At 41.0% G+C, this 18215-nt stretch overlaps 1 protein-coding gene across 1 annotated transcript; it reads left to right on the top strand.

Annotated features, from left to right (window-relative positions):
- The first annotated feature begins 1477 nt into the window (after window positions 1-1477).
- Window positions 1478-6596, top strand: pus7l (pseudouridine synthase 7 like). Its single transcript, XM_086146174.1, has 9 exons — window positions 1478-2803; window positions 3293-3452; window positions 3633-3852; window positions 4147-4245; window positions 4401-4482; window positions 4654-4819; window positions 5017-5143; window positions 5608-5661; window positions 5739-6596. The coding sequence occupies exons 1-9, from the start codon at window positions 2017-2019 to the stop codon at window positions 6117-6119; spliced, it is 2076 nt and encodes a 691-aa protein (XP_086002300.1). The 5' UTR covers window positions 1478-2016; the 3' UTR covers window positions 6120-6596.
- Window positions 6597-18215: the final 11619 nt, after the last annotated feature.

Below are 18215 nucleotides of genomic sequence, written 5' to 3'. Positions count from 1 at the left end.
AGATCTAGGGTGGAGCGGTTCACACACGTGGTGTGAGTGGGCGAGTGAAATTTACTCTTTATTTGTTTGGTTCCTGTGGCTCAGCGTCACAAAATAAACACATCTTTTGCAGGAGAGATACAGTTTTGTTCGTTTAATGTTTCTGGGAAAAATAGTCTTTACTTGCATGAAGCTCTGCACTGTACTGTGGGAAAATACTTCATGGTACTAAGTCTTCTATGTCTTGCATGTTAACCAGCACAAAGCTCTGCATCATCTTTATCCATTTCACAGTATATGTTGATCATTTGAGAAATCACCTGGCCCATGAAAAAACACAACAAGCGGCCAGCAGAGAACAAATCTGCAGAAAACAAATGTGACGATTTCACACGGTTTGTGTAATGAAACTTGACAACCTGGTGATAAAAAAAAAGCCATTTCTCCTGTCTTGAAATGCATTGCGTTTACATTCCATAGGAGGTTTTCCTTTATGGCCAAAGAATGTGCATGGATATATTCATGTGTCTTCAATTAAAAATTGGTTTGTCAACGTTTGTAAAATCCACAACGCATTGCAAAATCCAGGGACCTCATCGTTTAACGTTCTCATTCTCAAGACTCTTTCTGGGCTGCTCTCCAAAGCAGTTGGAGGCAGCACTACCACCAGAGATACAGAACACTGTGAATTTGATCAACATCGAGTGAGGAGGCACTAAGTCCAAGTTTTGCAGGAAATTATGTAACTGCTCTGGGTCTGCTGCACCGCGGGGATTCAGCAAAGGGACTTTCTGTTTGGAATAATGTGCTTTCATTGTTTTGTGTTCATTGCATTTAGAACTACCTCTAAGATCATATCCATTACTGATAAGCCACTGCCATCTAATCAGCTAGATAGGATGATTGTGTTTAATGTATTATTTTGGCGTGTCCAAATGTGATGAACTTTTTCTTTTCCCTTCCGCTCTAAGCATGTAAGAGTATGATCAGTTGCTGTAGCTGTAGTGCAAATGCATGTATCCAATAATAGAGTTCTGGCACAGAGGCTCATTTTCCTGCTGCATCTTGAACTGATGTATTTTGATGACTAATCATTGTGAGTTGTCCAGACAAACTTCCGGAAAAAGTGGTGGTGTGTGAAACTCAAGCTAGGAAAGAGAAAAAAAAAAAAAAAAAAAAACCTTATCTGTCCTTTGGACTTTATTGCTATGTTGAACAAAAACAGTCAGTCTCACTCTGAAAGCATTTGGGAACGGCCACATCAGTATTTCCCCTGATTTCCGCGAGTGCTTGCAGACCTTCGTTTTATTATTCTCATTCAGTGTTGTGAAACAGCTCTTTTCGAATCAGGAGTAGATTCGATGTAGCAAATGCTGTTTAAGAAAGAAGAACAAGTAGAAAAAAAACAACACATTTTTGTTATTGTTTTGTCTTGCTTATTCACTTATGATTGGAATTATTATTTGTACTTTGGGAGCTGTGGAAAAATCTATTTTTTTTTTTTTTTTGATTATTGCTGATTTTACTGTGTCAACTTGTGAGGGATTAATCCCAACAAAGAAACGAGTTATCCCTTTATTGCCTCCTATTGTCAGTGCACTGAAATGCATGGATGGCGTCCAATGGGGACAGATAACGGGTGGAAAGGGTGTCTGTCCCTTTAAGAGAACCCAGCCCGTCGGTCATCACGTGATGCGGAAGTAGATTGAATCACTCCAGCGTGGTTGTGTTTACATGCTACGAGCGGGTTCTTCAGGAAAACAAGCCGCTGCGCCGACGTGACTATTCCACAAGGGTTTCATTTCTATGTTAACGGATAGAAATGCGTTGTACTTCCTTTCTAGTGTCGCTGTGTCCCCGATTTAGAGCCGGTTAGCGTGTAAGACGCTGTTCTTCCTGCATGGGCTGTTACCTAATCTAAAACAAAAATGAAGCATCGGTGTATTTTTTAATCCTGAGGCGGAATCTTCATCATTTAGCTCAAAGTTTATATTCATATATTTCTTCCGTAGCGTTACATGTTGAGATAAAGTGGAAATGAAGCAGGAAATCGATGCTGTTAGTGTCCCCGCGTGTTTTTTGTCAAACCACGAGGGTTTCCTTGGAAGCATCAAGAAGTTCATCAAAGATTTTGTCGTGACGGAAATAGACATCAATGGGCAGCAGGTCAACACGGAAGCTGCTCACTGTGCGGTTTTAGGCAAAAACAGTGAACGCAGCGCGGGATGCAAGCGGGACAATCACTTCCAGGTGACACAGGATACCGATTTCTCAGCTGATTGTAGGTTAGACGTCTCTGTGCCCAGCCCGGGGACTTTTGACCTGAGCATGATTTTAGGCCAGTCCGTGAGTGAACAGCTGGAGCAGTTCGTGGTGAATCTCAGAGACGATGAGGCCGAAATGCCAGCCAACAAGGAGCTCTCCTTGGGATCCTTCACCGACAAGTACCAGAGAGCCAATGTCCACCGGGCTGTCAGACACCGATTCCCCTTCTTGATGACGGTCACCATTCAGCCTGAGATCAGGGTGAGAGAGGACCCAGACTTCAGAGAGCTCTCCCAGCTTGTCACAGAGGAGGAGGCGGAGGACTTTTTCAGGTTCATCGATGCAAAAGAGCGAGACTCGTCGTACACTTTTCATCCAGATGACAGCAGGGAGCACCGGACGGCCGTCCACCACTTCCTCAACCGCAGGTTTGGCAAACTAGTGGAGACAAAAAGCTTCAGTGTCCAAGAGAGGACAGCCATCACCGTCAGACTGAGAGAGCGGGGTAAACCGAAGAAGCGCACAGCGGAGGACCGAAAGGAAGAGGACGTTTACACAGGTGAGGTTAGGATCATATCAGAAATAGATGCACTCACCAAATGTTTCTGCGTCTAGGAACACTGGAAAGCAGTGAAGTGCACGTCTCCTGAATGTTTGTGCACACGATGGACAACTGGCACAAGAAAAGTAAAATGAGACACCGTGAGAAAACCTCACATCAGACAGGAAAAGCTCATCTTACCTTTCAGCTCTCTTTCTGTTTGAGGAGAACCTGGTGAAAAAATCGCTCGACCAATCAGAAAAAAAATGAAAAATAACACTAGTCCATATCTGCAAGCAACATCTTCGAAATGGCTTCCGAACGGCGTGACTTTTGGACTTTCCCTCATCATCCGCAGCCTACCGAGAACATTTTGAAAAAGAAAATAAAAAACAACCCAAATGAATCAATTTACAAGCGGGGACATTTGGAAATGAAATGGTGAAAGAAGTCCGTGTTCTTATATTTTATGACATTGAAAAGTATTTAAAGGATCCTTCCTTTCAGGTTTCACTCTGTGTAAGGAGAACCTGGAGACTCTGGAGGCCATCAGCTACATGGCAGCGTCCCTCGGGGTCCTACCTTCAGATTTCACCTATGCTGGGATCAAGGATAAGAGAGCCATCACTTACCAGTCCATGGTGGTGAAGAAGGTCTCACCTCAACGGTAGCACCACATTTCTCTTTAATGCCAGTTATACACCATATACACTAATTCACGTGTTAATCGAGCAGGAAAACGACAATTGGACAGTCCTGGTTGCGTACCGTCCCCTCCGATGCTTTTGTTTTTCTTCGTAAAGCCTTGAAATAAGAAGTGTCATGTTGAATGTGCTTTGCATTAAAGGCTAATTGAAAAGAGAGCAGAGTTTGAGAAGCGAGGAATACGTCTCTCTCACGTCCGCTCCGTCAGTGAGCCTCTGAGGCTCGGGCGACTCCAAGGAAACCACTTTGACCTGGTGGTCCGCAATCTGAGGCCACACGCAGGCGACAACACACACACCTCCGGTGCAGGTCTATACACACACCTGGCGGCACTGGTCAAGGAAGCAATGGAGAATGTCAAGGTATTGTTTCTGATTCTTTTGAGTGTCGAACAACAAACCCCTCAATCTAATAAGTGATTTTATCTTTATAACCAGTTCCTGACAGAACAGGATATTTCTAACCATTAAAGAACTATATTACATTTCTGTAAATAACCTTGTGACCCCCCTCCACCCCCGTATCTATATCTCGTCAAAACAGTCCCAAACTTTGTGTGGACAGATGTTGTAAATTTAGAGCTGAAATGTGAATGTGAGAAAAGCTGAAAAGACACAAAAGACAATCACTGTTGATCTTGGTCCTTGTTTCTGCAGGCCAAAGGTTTCGTGAATTACTACGGACCTCAGAGATTCGGCACCGGCCAGAGAGTTCAGTCAGACCAAATAGGACTGGCTTTACTAAAGGAAGACATGGTAGGTGTCAAAGGCGTTTATCACAGACAGATTCAGGTTTTTGTTCACTCTTTGGGCGTAATATTAAAATGTTATATGCATGGAAGTTGGTATTACTCATTTGGGACGCCAATATCATTTATAGGAAACAAATGTACATTGTCTTTGTGCTTTAGGTGAGTGCAATGCGTCTCTTCTTCAGTCCGGAGGATGGCGACGACCCTCAGAGCCAAGCAAAGAGGCACTTCCTTCAAACTGGTGAGAAAAATTACACTACTTTCTTCTCACAGACAGTTTTTAGATGGATTATCCATCTCCTGTTTAAGCCCAGTTTCCCAAAGGGGATGTCATGTTGCAGAAAAGTACTTATTTTTACTGAGGTAACACGACAAATAAACCAGAATTTCCTTTCCCGTGTCTCCGTCACAGATAACCCCAAGGAGTCTTTGGCGTTAATGCCCTTGTGCAAGGCCAGGGAGCGTCTGATGCTCCGCGCCCTGAATCGCTATGGCACGGGACCTGATGGTTGTTCCAAAGCCTGGCTGAGCCTCCCGCACAGCATGAGAGTCTTCTACCCACATGCCTACTGCAGCAGGTAAGCTTCAGGAAACATCTGCATGTTTTTTTTCTTTCGTTCGTCCACAAACGGGCATCAGAAAGGCTGTGCTCGTGTTAGAGGACACAATCGTGGTTCCATTGTTTTCATTTGTCCGTCGTGAACTCTTAGTGTATATTTAGAACTTTCATCCCGCAACACTAACGGTTTTCTTCATGTGTGCTCGTCTCTAACAGAGTCTGGAACGAAGCAGTTGCTCACCGGTTGGCCGTGCTGGGCCACCATGTCCGACAAGGAGACCTGGTGTGGATGCAGGAAGGAGAAAATAAGCTACAGGACAACGTGGAATCCCACACGGCTCAGGTAGAACAGTGCAGGAATAATAAAACGTTCCCGTTTATTTTATGTGTTACCCTTTACCTCGTCTTTTTTTTTTTTTTTCTGTGTTTGAATGGAAAATGTCATGCTGAGCGGCACATATGTAGAAAACCTACTGGTAATATCCAGAAATATTATATTACAAAAGTTGGTTCAAGAGAAGTGTGCTACTCCCTATTAATTAATGAGGCTTTAGAATTTACATGCAAAACATGATTCCCTTTGTGTTGTGCATCTTAGTTTCCTGGCTCATTTTGACACAAACCATGTCCTACTTGGTCGTGTTGTTTTTTAGCGCGACCCATGAGAACGCTCAGCCGTAAACAGCTTTAATTTAGAACACATTGCTCTTTGAAAGCTGCGCTTGAGGCCTCTTGATTGCAGCCTTCTATCGACGCCAGAGTTACTCATCGTTTCCTTGTTGTTTTTTTTTTTGTTTTCTTTCCCAGATTCATGTGGTGACAGACAAGGAGGAGGAAGAAGGAGTCTACACTCTCGCACAAGTACAGTTTGATGTGAAACACACTTTTACATACTTATGTCATCTATCAGGATTACCGAGCATTAACTTTTTCTTCAGGTTTTACTACCGATGCCAGGGAACACGGTGAAGTATCCAGAAAATGCCATGGGGACTTGGTACCAGGAGAGATTGGCCCGAGACGGACTGGAGAGGTGTCCCTTCCGAGTCGGCAGCCTCAAATTGAATCTTCCTGGCTGCTACCGCCCTCTGCTGGCTAACCTGTCCAACCTCAGCTACCATCTGCAGAGGTCGGCCAACGGGGACGTCGGAGGAGAGATGACGGGAAACAGCAGCAGAAAGACTGAGGGGCCTCTGAAAGTCACCACGCTAGAAGAGAAGCAGGACTCCGACTTGCTCACCCTCACCTTGAAATTTGACCTTGAATCCTCCTGCTACGCCACAGTCTGCCTGAGAGAGATTATGAAATGTGACCCCTAGATGTCAGGGTAGATCGTCCTACTCTGCACATTCAACTTTTTAAGTGACAGCTTTTTGTTATCAACTGCAAGGTTTTGTATCTCAGTATAGTAGTTCTGGTACAGTATTAGTAACCTTTTAATTTGTCATTTAAGTACTCGGGCTCATGCATGGAGTAAAAAGCATACAGTCTTTTTCATGTTACTCATCTTGACACCACGGAATGTGGTGAAGTTGCATTGTGGAAGCTTGTGGAATTCGATTAAAACTCCTAAGTCAGATGCTTTTAATCTTGATCAGTGTTAACTCACAAGTGTGCGGCGCTTGTGTTTTTGTTCTGTAAATGAACTTTGCTGTATCTTCTTGCTATTCTACATATCTGACCTCACTATTTTCATTCATTTCATCTGCTGAGTTTTAAACCAGAGTTAAGAACCAAATCTAACCGTCCACCCAAGTGTAACCTTCAATTAAAGCTGAGCCATGATGTGATGAAAATCAGATATACACTCATGTTGTTCAGGGGTCCGGAAACTCATTCAACCCATCACAATGGACTTTTCCACAAAAAAAAAGACTATGTTGCCACCTTTTACTTCAGAGCTACAAAAACTAATCAGTCGCCACCTTTTGAATTGACGGCTATTGAGTATTAAAAACATCGAAGCTCCGAAAAATTTCCAGATGTCACACACAAACACCATTGATGTCCTGGAAAGAGTTTTGTTTTTTAAACGCTAAAAATGAAGCGACCAATAACTGTACAGTACTGGCAATCAAATTATTATATGCTCTTACGGCCAGAGAGATGGAACCATCAAAATTGGAAACCAGGACCTCAATGAGGTGAGCCAATTTACATACCTGGGCTCCCCAGTGCACCAACACCCTTCCAGAAGCCCGGGCCCGTGTAAACAGCCTGGCTGAAATCGAGTTGGGTCACTGCAGTCCCCTGCAGCTGCAAAATATGTTTGTGTAAAGTCGTGGGTCCACTTGCTGTATGTGGCTTTGAACGATGGCCTGCAAAAGTCAAACATGAGCAGGCAGTACACGCAATGGGGATGCGCCCGTTTCGGTAGATATTTGGCCTCACGCGGTTTGATCACGACAGAAATGAAGAAACGCGAAGAGCCGAAGGTGGAGCGCCAAATTACACGAAATGCACAAGGCCCATTCACAGTGGTATGGCTATGTGGTGCAAAGTTACAAGATGTCAAGACCCCCACAAGTGATAGATTGATTGCCTTAAAGAAGACCTGGAACTTGCAAATGTCACTGCCGACAATGTCCCTGAATGATAGAAGTGGAGAAATGCATGCAGAAAAGCGGATCTTGCAGCCACGTGGGAAGAACGCTGGGAAAATAACAAGGCCCTTATGGCCTGTTCACATATCCGATGGTTATCCGCCAAGGAGTACAAATAGAACAAGCTTGATCATTAGCACCCATGAATTAAATAAGGCACAAATGGAAGACATGAATTGAGAAGAAAATGTATTTTGTTAAGAAATCACAAACCACAGCACATGATTTTGAATGATTCTGTGAGATGGTTCACAAAGTGTCCAGGGCTACAGGTCACTGGAGTATCTTTTTCAATTTTTCTTTTGTTTTCCATGTTTTTTTTGGGTTAGTTACTTACAATTTATATTGTAACGTTTTAGTCAGGGAAAATCCTGTGTGATGGTAAAACGTGTGAAAATAAGCAATAGCCGTTGTTGGCTCCAGTCACGCCACAGAAGCCTGCAATACAACTAACTATTCCCGCTCAATTCCAGGTAAAAAAAAAAAAACAGGATTCATTGCACCCCAAACCACACCACAAAATTACCAGCAAACCCCAAAATCACACAGAATGCATGCATTCTTCACATGGTTGAATGTGCTGACAACAAAATCACACAAAAATGATCAATGGAAATCAAATATATTAACCCATGGTGGTCTGGATTTGGTGACACACTCAAAATGAAAGTGAAAAAACACACTACAGGCTGATCCAAGTCCAAATGAATCAGTGTTGCTTCCTAAGAGGACAGTTTAATTTCACAGAAGTGTGATTGACTTGGAGTTACATTGTGTTGTTTAAGTGTTCCCTTTATTTTTTTTGAGCAGTTCATATATTGTAGCGAGTCCTGAATGTTGGGGTTAATGGTGATGCTCTTTTTCTGGTTTGGAGTGCAATGAATTCTGGTGTTTTTTTTTTTTTTTTATTCACCTGGAATTGAGCAGGAGCAGTTAGCTGCATTGCAGGCCTGTAAGGCATGGCTGTGACCAACAACAGCTTTTGTTCATTAAACAAATACATTTTAGCATCACACGGGTGTTTCCCTGACTAAAACGCTACATGATATCATTCTCTTTTTCTTTTTTTTTTTTTAAATGTTATTCTTGATGTTCACAATTTTTGATGCTGCTACCCCATGTGTCCCCCCAAAGGGACAAATAAACCTTTTTTCTGATTCTGCAAAAAGACTGTAGAAACACATGGGAAGAAGGGAATAAGAATAACTTTATTAATCCCAAGGGAAATTGTTGTGCAAGAGTTACAAGAAAAATATAACAATAATAAATAATAGTAGAAAATTGTATAAACAGTAAAAAAAATAAATAAGAAGAAATACAAATAAACTATAAAGTGTCTTAAGTAAGAAGTGAAAACTGTAAAGTGTGTTAAGGTCTTAAGTAACAAGTGAAAGTTAAGGGTTAGGATTAGGGTTCCTGAGTGCACAAGAGTATGAGGAAATATTGCACATGTAGCTGTTGATGTTGATGAAATTGCACAGTTATAAACAGATAAATTATTACAATTTACAGTAAGTGGGTGAGATTTTTTTTTTCTTTTTTCTTTTTTTTAGGGGAGAGGAATTAAAAAGTCTGATAGCCTCAGGTAGGAAAGACCCCCTGTGGCGTCCAGCGGAGCTCCTCGGTGGTATCAGTCTAGCTGAAAGAGCTCTGACAGGACGTCAGTGTTGCTTGCAGGGGGAGAAGAACATTGTCCATGATGCTGAGGAGCTTCCTCAGCATCCTCCTCTCTGACACCTGCACAACAGACTCCAGCTTCACTCCCAGGACACATCCAGCTCTCCTGATGACCTTGTCGAATCTGTTGGCGACAGCTGTCTTCAGCCTGCTGACGCTGGACACCACAGAGTGGTAAAACATCTGCAGCATGGTCCTGCAGACATTGAAAGATCTGAGCCTCCTGAGGAAGAACAGGCAGCTCTGACCATTCTTGAAGATGGCGTTGGTGTTTGCAGTCCAGTCCAGTTTATTGTCCAAGTGGACACCCAGGTACTATAAGTACGTGGGTACTTGTAGTACCTGGGTGTTGTTAAAATTCATGCAAGATTCACGCGCGGGAATGCATCACGTCATGGCAAAAGTACACCCAACTTTGTATTTTTCCACTAACACCCCCAGTGCACTTGCAATGACGTATCCCGAAGGCCCGGAGGCCCAGTCCAAGACACAGCCTGGTACTTAGTTGCCCACTTCCAAAGAGTGTGAAAAACAACTCCTTAATAGGAAGTAACCTTGACCATCGAGATAATGGTATAAATCACTGCCACTCCCTGAGAGTGGGGCCGAAACCTCCTCATCTGCACATCCGACTGGACGCGCCTCAGCGGACGTCTAGAGGGCGAGCGATCCCCTTGGGGTGACATTCATTTCGGCCCGGGAATTCTCGTAAGTGTATTTCTTGACCTCTAATAAACCACTCATTGCTTAATCAGTTCCTGACAGCTCTGATGTTTTTCTTGGATTGCATCTGAACACACCGGGACAACAAAGTCCGGTCCCGTAGCGGCGGCTGAAAAAACGGACAGTGTCCACTTGGACATCGCTTGCAAGCCGCTCATATGACAAGGAGGGAGGTGATTTTCTTGGGTCTACTTGCAAAAAGCATGCTTTATGCAGACAGTTTTCCGTGCAGATCGAAGGTTCCCTGCAGGCGGAGCGACGCGGATCCCGGATGCAGGTGATGATAATCAGCGAGTCATCAGCGACAGGTGCGGCGGAGCGGAGGGCGGCCAGCAGGGGGCGCTACAACCACACGACACACTCCCCGAGACGGACAAAACCAATGGAAAATATGAGACAAAGGTGAATAATAATCATAATGATAATAGCAACAAACGTTAAGGCGTGTTGTTATCGACATTTTTGTTCTGTTGAACTCCTTTCTGTCATTCTTTTTAATGCGTTATCATGGCACTTGCGTCGTAGCTAACACTTGCTAGCTCCAGTTAGAGCGTTTCGGTTTTCGAGGCCGCAATGCGTCATAGCTAATACTTGCTAGCTTAACTTAGAGGTGTTTATATTAAAAGCGTTCAAGTTTCGAGGCCGCGATGCTGTAAATTCCAAGTCAAATTCTGAATAAGAAATTATAATTTAGGAAAAAAAAAATGAACAAATCAGTGTTTGTAATTTTTTTTATACAATTTAAAGAACACAATGTTTGTTTTAGTGGCCCTTAAATCAATGAAAGTTCTCTTTAATAGGCAGACTTCGAATTTTTTGATGTCTTTGATTGCATTACAAAATTGGTTATATTTCTCTTTTAAATGCGTGATTTTTATGAAATAATTCATCATTCAATAATAATTTGTTCAACGTTATTTTTTTTCTTCTTTAAAATGGCAAACGGCGTGCAGTTTACATCAAAGGCCACTAGAGGGCGCTCACACACCGTGCTCAAAAAGACTGCATTTAGATTTCAAAACATAAAAATGAAATTTATTTGCAGTTTCAAGTGCATTTTTGAAGATTTAGACGTCGTAATGTCGTGGGTAAAACAGTACCTGCAATACACACAAATATGTATATATACATACAGTGTTAATTGAAAACACATTTATAATTGAAATAAATTCACCATCCTAGTCCAGATGAGACTTTCCCTTTACTGTAAAAAAAGTGATCTGTGCATCAGCAGGAGAGACATTTAAAGAGCCAGTATAAAATATAATTGCACGTAAAACCTTTCCATGATTATGTTGTTGTGAAGTGGCTTTACATTTGTATTAAACTTGAACCAGCTTAACCTTAGACTAATTTATGGAATTTTGATGAGAATGTTTAAACACGGCGCAAACACTTTCTCTGGGGATATTTTCATTTCTGGTGACTGCAGGCAATGTTGAACGTGTCTGTGTGGATGTTTTAGTCTAAGGAAAGAGTTCTGGCATGCAGCTTGTCATCAACTCAGTAACACTTTGATAAAGTATCTTCCTGTTGAACTGTCTGGTCCACAGAAACATTAGCAGTGATGGCATTTTACTGATATTTTTAGAGTTGAAAAAAGAGCACACAAAGGAAAAGGGGGTTACTGTTGTAATGGTCTTCTTGCCTTGGGAGTCAAACTGAAACAGGCCGTTAACTTTGAGATCATTTTATGTTCAAGGGACTTTCTTGGGTATTTTTATAACACATGATTATGTACTGTTTTTTTTTCTTAAAATAATTACATTTTATTCAGCCTAAATAAGGTGTATTAGTCAACTTGTTCTGCTTGAATCCCTTTGTTGTTGCTATTTGCATAAAAGCAGAAAATAACAGTATCCCTAGCCTCTCTATGGTCTCATTAGATCCTCTGAACTTCTGTCGAGCATTGCTTCCAGATGTCACAACTTTGCATAACTTCCAACTTTATCATGGACATCTATGCAGTAAAATGTATTTGAGAGATGTAAAGACCTTTTAATCAACTCTTTTTAATCTCCATGCTTCCATCTGAATGTTAGGCCTAGATTTTTTTCTTGTAACACGTCTTTGTTGAAATCCTCTGAAGAATAACATACTTGTGGCTATCGTTTTTTAGGGAAAAGATAAATTGCATATCGTAAGAAGTGGACTATATCTGGCTCAATCTCAACTCCACAACACAGGCTGAAATGGGTGAGTAACTTCCAAGCATCCCTGAGCTGATTCCCATTCCAGCCGGTTCTGGATAAATATTGACCCACTTGAGCAGCAAAGATGACAAGTTTACTGCATGTCTCCCTCAGCTCAAATTCAGAGCACAGACTGGAGAATGAGGAGGAAGTCATGGATTATGAAAGACATTTGCCATGCATGTGCAGTGATATATTATTTTTCAGGGAAGGAAACTGGGGTTATGACAGATACTGACCGTGGAAAGGAAAAACAGTATCATTTCTGTGGCCAAATGCTATGTTTTTTTTTTGTTTTTTTTTTGTTCTTTCCTTTAAAGAAACATATTTTTTCAATCAGCTTCTCAGGAAACATTGGTTCCTATGCATAGTTCATATAATGCAAATAGAGCTGAAAGAGCTGTGAAAAAGACATGGATAGTACTTGTCCATCATAACATCGCTGACAAACATCGATGCGTGTTCATGTTGGGAAAAATGTGACGACTTTTGCATTTATTACATCTATAAGCCCCTTCAATAGAAACACATTTTGGAGTCGTAAGCAGATACATATGTCACTGTGAGAGCCCATAACTTTAACATACGAATAGGATTCAACTTATCAAAATATGCATTTACTTGTGTAACAGCGTGTTTCAGGCCATCTTTCAATTGTTTGCAATTTAACCATGCTTATATAATTGGAAAAGGGAACTAGTACTAAGTATTGGGCTCATTCGCAAACATAGCCAGAGGCCCATGCATTTGCTCCATCCTGATTAGACATAAACATTTCGGTCGCCTCTGACCTGTATGAGCTGCAAATTTTGAATTTGCTAGCACACTTAGGACCCCGTCAGACATGTTTCTGCAGGAGCCGCCGTTGACTGTTGTTCATACATGACAGTCTGTGTATAAATGCAGGCTGAATACTGTCAAAGAGAGGTCATGAATGTTTTCAGCTTTAAAATAAGACTCCGTGACCATACCGTTAAGTTTTGTGTATTTAACAGACATAGTAATATATAAACTCAGATTTAAGTCAAGGTGATTCAACATTAAGACTGTGACTTGTGTTTACTGATCTCAGCCTTTATTTGTAAAGGTTGTGGTTTCTGCCTCCATGACCACCGTTCCATTTATGTTATTATAGTGTATAGTGTATAGAGTAGAGAACGTTTGATCGTAAGAATGAAATTGTTCTATTATAGATGTGATAAATGTCTCCATTATTCAAAACCCAATTGTGTTTGAAGTGTACTCTTTCAGCTTATCTTTCAGAGATTAAAACCAATGTGATTTGAGATAACCAAAATTTGTTTTCAATGATAAGCCCCAGCTAGCAGCCTTTAACAAGTAACCCAATTTCCACTAGATATGGACAAACTAGATGGATGGCAAGCGATTCCTGTTAATGACAGCATGATGGATTAGTTTGTAATGGCAACAACTATGGATGGGATAGACACTGCTATTAGGTCTGTTCGAAATCAATTCAATTACACATTACTTTGAAATCCAAACTGCACTCAGCTTTGAGGGCATTTATTAAAAGGGGAGTTTTTTTTGCATTTTCCCCACCACATCAATGTCCAAGTAAAATGACATTAGATATGTGCTTGTGTCTCTTGTGATTTGTGACAGAAAATCTAATCTCCGTGCTCCGGTCCATTACAGCAGAGTATTGTCAGACTAAAGATGTAAATGGAATACAGTGTTTTGACAATTCAGTTTATCAGGTAAATGAGAACTGCATTATTTAGAGTTGGGGATATATTGATCACTCCATTCTACTGTCGTATGTTAATGACAGTATCGCCTGTATTTTAAAATTACAAATGCAAACAATTACATTTTCATTTGACGGAACTAGTAATAGATTCACAAAACGGTCTTTAGGTAATCTGCCTATTTTACATCTCTTCAGCTTTCTTTGCTAAATTAGGGAGTAAACAATCACATTTTTTGTCAGAATACGCTGTATTTCCAATTCCCAAAGTAATAAGTAATGTTGCTCCCGGCATCTTCTGTCAATGTTTTAAAAAGATACCTATGTGTTGGACAGCGATTTGTTAAATCTTTACTTTATTTCACATCAGAAATAAAAGCATGGTCAAGGGTAGAAGGTCTGCCTCAAGGCAAGAGAAAGGCTTTTGCGATGACGGTGCCAACTTGTGCTGCCATTTAAGTAACTAACTTTCCTTTAAAAATCCTCTCATGATCACTTGGAATGGAGAATTCGAATATTTTTCTCATATCAAAAGAGCAATAATTATATTTCAGTTTTAACCTTTGGATCGAGACCTGTTAATTGAGCTCATCACACTTTTTTTATTCTAGATCCCTTGAAGACAGCGTGTCATTTTACTCTGTTTTAGTATATTCAAAGACTGATGAAGATGGATATGTGAGAAATGAACACTGTACATAGCAGTGGGGCAGGAGAGAAAGCACTGCACATGGTATTGGGGTTACCAAATAAAATGTCCTTTGCCTGCATAAGGTGGAATTGCATATGGAAAGAAGGGTTTCATGCTCCTGTCCAGTCGACAGTGGCACTGCAGCAGTCTGTTGCAGAGGGTGCTCCGATGTCTGTCAAGTGTGTGGCGGAGAGGTGGAGAGGTTGCTCAGGGTCATCCCTGGATTTTCCTTCCAGTCTGTTGCTTATCCTGACCCCCAGGTACTTTAAGTAGCCTGTCACTTTGAAAAGGACATTATCATATTTATAATTGTGTAAGGCATTCTGAAGATCCCTATCCGATCAAGGTATGTATTTTGGATGATGTGAGTTGCATGGAAAAAAACCTGAGCATACGTGCATAGAAACATGAGCCATGTGCAAGATTTGACCTATGACATTTTCATTATGGGGTATTGTTATTCAACAGTAAAATCACTGGTTGTCATTGCTGCCCAGCGGCTGCTAGGTCACCTATTTAATGCACTGCAATGAGTGTCCCACATGTGACAGGCCTGCATGCGGAAAATACGCTGACCTGATAAATGCACCAGATATTGGCATGTGGAAAGCCTAAAAATTATGTCTGTGTGAAATGAGATTGATTGATGGGTAATGTTGATTCTCCACAGCATCTGGCGCTGTACATGCTGTGCATCATGGGAGAATGTGTAAAACTTGGATGCAGAGACACTCCTCTCATGTTAGTTTTATAGTCTTTTATATTACATACGTCAGTAAAACAGCTGAGTTTTTTCTATTAACTGACTGCTTTTGTGAGACATGGCGGGTCTTACTGCAAGTCAGAGGCCATTCATAACCAGCATGTATGACTAGTTAACGTTGTTTGTAAAGATCCTGATAAACCAAACATTCCAAGCTTCCAGGGTGAGTTTAGGCTTGACTAAATTTCATTTGTGTCCATTTTATTCTGGAGCTATGGCACAATGTGCTTGTGACCACAGTTAATCTGGACAAATCTGAATATGTGAATAAGGGAGAATTAATTGGCTCTTTCAAATAAAAAGAACATTAAAATATATGGTTGCTAAAAATGTATGAATTACTGGCAACTTTTGGATCATATAACTCAGTGTATCGATTAGATGGAAAAAAAAATGAATTCCCTGTCCTGCTTGTATCAGTTTACAAAAATCCTGCTTAATCACCGGGGCGTAATCCATGGATGGGGTTCTGTGAAATTTCTCACAATGTTTGTGTGGAAAAAGTAATAAAAACAATTAAACCCTGCCTGGTTGCAGTGATGTTTCTGTTCAAAAGTGGAAATAAGATGTGTAGACTGGATGAAAGGGGGGAGCATACATCTCTGTCTCCCCCCTCACACACACACACACACACACACACACACACACACAATGCAACAACAGTATCAACCTTTTGCATTCACATCAATCAGTAGCATAGCTGGTTTCGAGTCTCACTGTAGTCCTGTAATTACCATGTTGACTCAATCCCAGCTGTGTGGGTGTGTGTTTGCAATATATGTGTGTAAAATGTGTGAATTCATAGAGTGATAGGAATGAAAATGGGAAGCAGGCCACTTGGAGCAGCTGCACTGTTAAGTTCAATGCCGTAGGAGTAGAGAAAGGCCCGTCCTCACAGTGATTGATGGGACTTCCTGTCTTGGTCGAGGTTATTGAAGAGCTCTTAGAGGGACCATTGTTATTTCCTGATGTTCTAAAATGTACTTCTCCCACTCTGTATTTCTTCCCTCCTACATCAACTTTGTCATGCTCTGGACAAATCCCTGAGTCACTTTCCTCTCACGCTCTCTTGTTAAACCAAACAGTCCGCCGATATCTTTATACACTAATTCATCTACACAGTATCTCAAATCTTGCATGCTTAGACTGTTAGATAATATGTTGAATAAAGTAAAAGAAGTATTTATCCAAGATAACAGACACACTCTTAGCTTGCTAGAATTTGGGAATGACGTAAATGTTCTGGTGTTATTCTCTTTGTCCATAAAAAAAATATCTGCAATCAGGCATGAGGCACATTGACTATCTTGCTTAAATTTTTCAACTACCTCACTCTCACTCTAGGAGATATACACAAATTTCTTGTCACTGAGCTATATTCCACATTCTTGGAAGATAGAAGTTTGAAACCAAATGTTTGTAAGCTATATATTAAGATACAGCCTGGAGACTGTCAGATTAAATGCAATGAGAGTTGTATTGGCTATACTAGTTTTTGGATATATTTACTGTGTCTATTTAATATGTGAGTTAGTGAGCCTTGCAGTCACTTCAGTGTTGGACATGCTGTTGTCATATACTGAAAAGTCTTTAAGTTAACTGTCTCCACACTAATCATAAAGTATGCAAACATAAGGGGTTTTTATTATTTCTTTCCTGTCATGTGTTGAAAGCATCTGCCCTGTGAGATACACTCATTTTGACAACCATGCCTGTGACATGAAGCTGCGGAGTTAAATGCATGTGGAAAGGATGTCTTTCAAATCGTCTGCTCTAAAATCAACGTGGCTGCCTGTTTCGATGTGTGCCATCGTGCAGCTTGTGCATAATTCTGCCAACAGAGCGATATGAGCTTTTCAAAACGGGAATGATGGCCACTGCAGCCTTTTCAGCCTCACAAGATCACATATGCCTCTAACCAGTCTTGCATTTACGTGGTTCACCACGTTTGTTGACATGCTTTCGGCATTTCCGTCATCATAGGTGGGAAGTGAGAGGCGGTAATGAAGGGCACGGACGTGAATTGTTCACATGCGTAATTTAAGATCAAATCATGCAGTGATCATACATTGCCAGTGAAGACAAACACTTGCAAGACGGCGTGCAAAAATCAACCTCTAACAGTTATTTCAACAGTAACAGTTGAAGATTGACTTTACCGCTCTGTTCATTTGGCAGTTGAAAAAAGCTGAACATATTGTTTTCATCTGGATCTCCAAAATGACTAAAGGATGATGCGTTTTACTGTTCAGTCTGTTGTGAGGCTTTTGGAATTTTTTTAATATAATGTCTGAGTTTCTTTGGATATATGCTTGACTTGATATTAAGACTCATCCATCACATCTGTTTTCTTGTCCTTTTTTTTAGTGCACAATCCGTCGGGGCAGATCAAGGATGCATTCTTTGGTCAATGCCTTATGTGTGGAGAATGTTCTGCTCTTGAGAAGCATGATGGTAGACTTTGACATAAGTTTATCTCTATGTATTCTGATGCCTTGAATCCTTTTTATCTAAGTGTTCTATGAACCTCTAAATCCAACGGCTTCTTCGGAGCAGAGCCTTGAGAGGGTCACATGATAGTGATCTCTGTCAATCTCGCCTCGAAGTGGTATTATTTTTTGTTCAGGAAGACCTACGATTGTCTGAAGTGTTGTTTGAATTTTGAACCCTTTTTTCAAAACCTTGTGGGAAATTTGTATCTGCATTTCACTCATCACTGACGTACCATTGGGCAGTTTCTGAGAAATACAATACTGTTGTCTTGCTTTTAATAGAATCCAAGTTCATTCTCTATGCTGTCATAGAGTCACTGGATTATTGATTCGTTCTTGGCTTGATTGATTTTATATGCAGTTTTATTGTTTCAACTGCAAGTGAGGAGGTGTGGTTGGATAGTCGTGTGATGATGTGCAGACTTTAAGAGTCTGAGCAATGTCCCAGAACTGCAAGTATTTTGTATAACTTGTGTTTTTTTTCTGCTCTTTCTTTCTGCTGTCTCTTTGCACAGTTTGAAACACTTACTTTAAACAAAGGCCAGATCTTTCGTCTTTGAAGA

Source organism: Fistularia commersonii, chromosome 5 (genome assembly GCF_037954325.1).
Source record: "Fistularia commersonii isolate RoL2024-O1a breed Wild chromosome 5, RoL_Fcom_v1.0, whole genome shotgun sequence".
Taxonomy (NCBI): domain Eukaryota; kingdom Metazoa; phylum Chordata; class Actinopteri; order Syngnathiformes; family Fistulariidae; genus Fistularia; species Fistularia commersonii.
The sequence above is the reverse complement of the archived record's forward strand: the minus strand, read 5'-3'. Positions and strand labels throughout refer to the sequence as shown.

Excerpts from the sequence above, each read along its gene's own strand:
- pus7l (XM_086146174.1), top strand. The coding sequence starts at position 2,017 with ATGAAGCAGGAAATCGATGCTGTTAGTGTCCCCGCGTGTTTTTTGTCA. Across the intron at positions 4,483-4,653 it reads GAGGCACTTCCTTCAAACTG|ATAACCCCAAGGAGTCTTTG; the intron begins GTGAGAAAAATT and ends TCTCCGTCACAG. Across the intron at positions 5,662-5,738 it reads GAGTCTACACTCTCGCACAA|GTTTTACTACCGATGCCAGG; the intron begins GTACAGTTTGAT and ends CTTTTTCTTCAG.